A 5,652-nucleotide genomic window follows, 5' to 3' on the forward strand; every position below is an offset into this window, starting at 1 on the left:
GTAGGAGCTGAGCCGGAAATTCACTGATTAAACAAAAATACACAATCTTGCCAAACTGTATGCTATATGCACGAAGACAGCCAAAATTATTAAAAAAAAAAAAAAAAAGAATGAAAAGCACGAAAAATGCGCCAAACAGTTCTTAAGGGTTAAATTATGATCCCCGATCTGGTAAAAGAGGAATATTCTATGTTCATTTAATGCAAGATTTTCACTATTAAAAAGTGCGTGTTATGTTACGGATCACGTCAGATTTTAAATGCAGCTGATGCGCAGAAGTTTTAACTCTAAACATGAATCGTTCTCTCCAAATATTAAGTCCTGCTTTATATATGCGTGTCTCACCTTTGAGCGGCCTCCATCAGCTGCTTGCACAGCTCCTGGATGTAGATGGAGCCGGTGGAAGTGTTTCGAAATGATTTGCAATCCTGCACGGTCGCCATGCCCAGCAGGAAGTCGGCATCCCAAGGCACCGTCTCGCCGTGCACACGACCTGCGTCTTCCTCCAGCGGGCTCTGTGTGTCCTCCTCATGTTGTGGCATCGGGGTACACAGCACGGACCCTCTCTGGTAGCCGCTTCCCTGACACGCCTGGATGAAGAACAGCTTGGGCTTCCCGGCCAAAGTGGGAGCTGCCTTGCTGGTGAAGGGCTGCGTCAGTTCTCGCAAGTACACCGGCTTCTCATCGGTCCCAAAAACGCACTCCTTTTCTCCATGGGACAGCACGCATACCACCTGAGATCAGGGCCAGACACACTGTTTTTACACATACTCACTTTAGCTCGGATTTTAGATATGATTTCCAATGACACATTATTAATAAATAATAATAATAGTAAAAAATTATTAAAGTGATAATAATAATAATAATAATAATAATAGCGTTTAAACCTCTAAGGCCTGGATCGACATCCGTTTCCTTGTGCTACATTCAGATGCCTTTCACTAACATTTAAACCAAGAAAAAAGGGTTGAATTCTTTCAAAAACACAAGAAAAAACATAATAAGCAACTTGGTAAGAAATCGCAAACTGAAAAAAAAGCATAAAAGGTGAAAAATAAATTATCTGGAAATTATTTGATCCAATCAAAACACAAGAAAAAGGCATATATTTCAAATTCTCTAAATTAAATGTTTATTTTGTTAGCACTTAATTAAGGGCTTTTTTGGGTTATTTTAACTTTTTTTGCTTATTATCAGGTAAATTTCTGATAACCTTTTATAAATTTACTGCTAATTTTTGGACCATTTCTTGTTAAGTTGCTTTCACCCTCTTCACAGGATTTGGAAAGAAAAAAGCTAATTTGTTCATGTTTCAAAGGGTTACGATGAGAGGATTTTGTACACAAACAACTGACTATGCGTTAAAAAAAAAACAATTGTCCAAGAACTATCAGAAACACACTATTTGAAGCAGCCATGTGCCATTATACCCCCTAAATACTCACACTGAACTTTTAATCACACCTTTGGTAAATACAAAAGTGTCTCTTCTGAGTGTTTAAAAACTGCACTTTTCCAGCATTTACAGGCTGCGGGAAAAGAATTACGTCGTCACCACACCCCCTAACTACGACTAAACATCTATACATTAGTCACTGATGTTACAGCTCTGAGGGTGTGTCCAACTACTCACCAAGGCATCCTCCTCCAAAAAACTCCTCTTGCCCAGATTTGTCAGCTCCAGTCGCATGTCTGTTGAACTGAAGTTGTTGTGCACCACCACAGTGAAGCCGAGGCTGCTGAACACTCTGCGCAGAGACTCTGCGGCAATTTCACAACACATGACCCAAACAACAAGAAGTCAGTAAAACTCAACAAGAAAATTGCCAAAAAAATAAGCCAGAAATCCCAAAACATAACAAAAAAAACAAGAAAATGGCACAAAAATGTGTAGAAAATTAAGAAAATAACATGAATATTTTGTTTTCTATAGCATAACTTTAAATACATAATTAGAATGATTTTAAATAGTTTTTAGGACATTTTCTCTAGTTTTCTGATTATTTTCTAACAGTTCTCACCCCTTTTAAATACTAATTTTAAGGTCATTTTCTTCTTAACCTTTGACTAATTTCTCACAATTTGTGAGACATTTCTTGCCAAGTTGGTTGTTGCCTTTTTTCCATTTTTTTTTTTTTTTATAAAGAAAACAAATTTTCTGGTATGAGTCATGGAAAATAAGAACCATGCAAGTTTTCCATTTGTACCAAGCACCAAATAAGTTGTTTGAGTTAATCTGAACTTACTTGACACTGTACATCCGATGGTTGGCTACTGTGTTGCGTGACGTTGATGCCGAAATGACGCATCAAGCAGCCAGAAGCCGACACATATTAAAGCTCCGTTACATCAACAACTAACTTACGGAAAATAATTTCACCATTATGTTAAATAATGTGGAAGGTTATCGCCATAAGATTTCTGTAACTGGTCATTTTTTTTACACACACAAAAAAAATCACTTTTCCAAAACTTTCAATGGTTTTTACTAAACCAATGACATTTCCGAGCCTGAGATTGTGACATTCCATGACTTTTCCAGGTTTTCCATGACAGTGGAAACCCTGTTTAATTGTATGAAGCTGAAAATGTGATTCTGATTAATATTTGATTAATTGTGCATCCCTAGTTGTATAAAAAATTAAATTAGGATGTAAATTAGCGGCCGCGCTAACTCCACGATATTTACATTTGTATTTTATACTGACGTTCATTAAGATGCTATGATATCCCCTTTAAATAAATAAAATAAATACAGTTCAGACAAAAAGATACATACTGACATCCTCCTGAGTCCCTCCTCGTCTCCTCAGCTCTCTTCCCAGGAATTCCTCATTGTTGATGACCACACACAAACCATGTGGGCTATGATTCAGAGCGTAGTACTCTGCCTGCAGAGCACAATAGACAAATCCTGAACATTAATGTTATTCTGAATGAATGCATGAGAGGCATGTGTGTTTGTGTGAACAGCTTACGTGATCAGAAACGGGGGGGGAGACCCTCTTTGGTTCTGCATCGGAGCAAACACTCGCTTGTTCGTCTAAAGAACAAAAACAGTGAAAACTGTTCATTATGGGTGATAATTCAATGACTGCGTGCTCAAATGGATGCAAAGTCAGTGAGAAACTTGGTGAAACAGACTTACAGCTGGGCTGAGTCTCAGATATGGACACACTGGGTTGTACTGGCTGGTGCATGTTGTTGTTCCTCTGTGGGAATAAAACCAGTGACTCTCGGTCCTGACTTAAACTCTCTCATTATGGGATTAACTATAACCAAACACACACTTATACACACCTGGTAATCCATGCTGACATGAGGAGTTACTGTAGTTTGATGCTGCCTGGTTCTCCCTGAAAAGAGTGCAATCATTTCATTAAGTTTATGGTAATAAAACATTTAGATGTGCACGTTCTTGTGTGTGTGGGTGCGTCTGTTACCTCTCATGTAGTCCTGCACAGTCAGAGCCAGCTGTTGATCCAGCTCCTGCAGCGCTGTATGCAGCTCATGCAGATTTGTATTTGACAGTAAACTTTTTTTTTCCATTTCGGCAAAAATATCCAGAGCAGTCTGTAATTCACACAGAGGATCCGTTTACGTCTACAGCACAAATCTAGAGATCATTTCTGCTGCAGTAATAGTGATGTTGCTGTATGTGTCGGTGATGTTTCGGGTGTGAAATCTAATTTTCCTCTGGGACAATAAATCTCAATCTATCAGTTCACAGAGAAATGTATTCCAAAAGTTGGGTGAGCGTTCATATTAAAGTCCAGTATTCATGTTAAATGAACGCACGCAAATAGCAGAAATAGTCAGGGATGCAGACTGAGTGCATAATGCAAGCTGAGGTCTAACACTGTCAAAGTGACAGCTGGCTCATATAAATGGGTCTTTTGTGGGTTAAATGTGCATCGGCAGGTCTGCGTCATATACGTCTGGTATGTAAAGTGTCTACATCATCACTCTGCATTTTTTAAGATATGAGCATCTGATTTCACCACATCAACAATCCAACAAGGTGCTGTGCAGGGCGGCTGTGTCTTGGTCTGTTATTATGCTTTTAATGTCTTTTAAATTAGGTTTTAGTATAGTTCTAATAACAATTACTAATTTTAATATTTTATGAAACATTATTTATTCTAATATTGCACTTTAACGCACTTTTGGTAATGCAATTTATACTGTGCACTTTATAATGTATGCACAATAGCACTGTATTGGGCGGGACAGCATTGTGCTGGTCAAGGGGGCAAGACCCAAGAATTTTGCTCTTTTTGTGTTTTTAATATGATAAAAATGAGGTGAATCTGAATCACATCTGAATTTGAATCATCCAGGCTCCGTCTCGCTCCCTCTCCCTTTCCTTCCAGTTCATGCACTCATACAACTCAAGTTACATCTAGCAATGTTTAAAATTTTGCTCCAAATAAACTGTTTACAGTAACCAGATCTTGCAAAAAACACTGAATTCTGCACTTCTTTGGTGCAACAGGGAAGCCTTGAATGACACGACTGAGACCGACAGTCATGTGACAAAAATTCAGTGAAACTGCATCCAAACTGCCGTCTGTTCACACAGAGCAGACATGAGAGGTTATACGTAGCAGTTTTAAACAGTAATGTAAACTGTAATGTAGCAAAAGAAAAGTCTTGGTGTGGTGTCAAGTGTGCATACATAACAGGAATAATAATTTAGGAAAATGGTCAGACCCCAGGGCCTTAGTTTTCTGAAAATGTGGCCCTCAGAACAATACGGTTGAATAGTCCTGGTTTAAAATATGAGTTTAATATAGGCTGATAGAAGTTTTTTTTCACTTAAAGTAAAAGAATAAAGTCTTCATGTCATAATTATATAAGTGGGTGTGGAAACATGGGTGTGTGTGTGTGTGTGTGTGTGTGTGTGTGTGTGTGTGTGTGTGTGTGTGTGTGTGTTCTCACATTGCATGTCTCAATTTGTCCTCTGCCCAGTTTGCTGCTCAACAGAAACTTCATGTTTTTGAGATTTTCCAGCGTCATGTCCTCGTACACTCTGTACAGCATCACCCTGACAGAAGAGCAGAGGAGGAGAAACAGACTGAACATTTGGGCGGTAAAACCGTATTTTAATGCTCTCCTGCAGCTCTAACTTCCAGTTTCAGTAAATTTCTTTCTGCCTGGACATGTACCTGTATTCTGACAGCATGGGAAGGGCGTCGGTGTCTTCGGGTTGCCTGCTGTCGGTCTCCAGGAGGTTCAGGAGATCCGCTCGACGGATAGTTTGAAGCAGCTGACAAAGGAAGAAATGATCATCCAGCAGGCCTTTTTCTTCTAACCTCATGAACAGCTGTTTTGCATCATTGATCTGTATGAGAACAACCAAGAAACACAAAAACAAACCTCTGAGAACAAATGCTGAGAGGAAACATGCTGCAACACTCATGTAGGCAAATATGAGAAATAAAGACTTGAACTTAAACAGCCACTGAAACTTTATATTGTTAATAATATTAAACTTTAGTTATATAGTGCTTTAAAAAAACAAATCTACAATGTGCTTTACAAAAACTAAAAATGATAGACATTGATTAAAAATTAATAATAAAAGCAGTTAAAAACATGAGAAAAATAAGAGCTACACACTAGAAAGGGTACAATCTGCTAAAATAT

The 5,652-nt window shown here is 38.4% G+C and overlaps 1 protein-coding gene across 1 annotated transcript; it reads right to left on the reverse strand.

Annotated features, from left to right (window-relative positions):
• Positions 1-19: 19 nt before the first annotated feature.
• Positions 20-5,347, reverse strand: LOC121939222 (caspase-8-like; the record flags this gene model as incomplete). The annotated part of the gene is made up of 9 exons (XM_042482300.1): positions 20-734; positions 1,637-1,764; positions 2,783-2,894; positions 2,982-3,046; positions 3,152-3,215; positions 3,304-3,359; positions 3,447-3,576; positions 4,945-5,050; positions 5,172-5,347. Coding segments are annotated over 9 exons (1,230 nt in total), but the record flags the coding sequence as incomplete, so codon positions are not given.
• Between the last annotated feature and the right edge of the window lie 305 nt (positions 5,348-5,652).

The sequence above is a fragment of the Plectropomus leopardus genome, unplaced genomic scaffold (assembly GCF_008729295.1).
Source record: "Plectropomus leopardus isolate mb unplaced genomic scaffold, YSFRI_Pleo_2.0 unplaced_scaffold4356, whole genome shotgun sequence".
NCBI lineage: Eukaryota > Metazoa > Chordata > Actinopteri > Perciformes > Serranidae > Plectropomus > Plectropomus leopardus.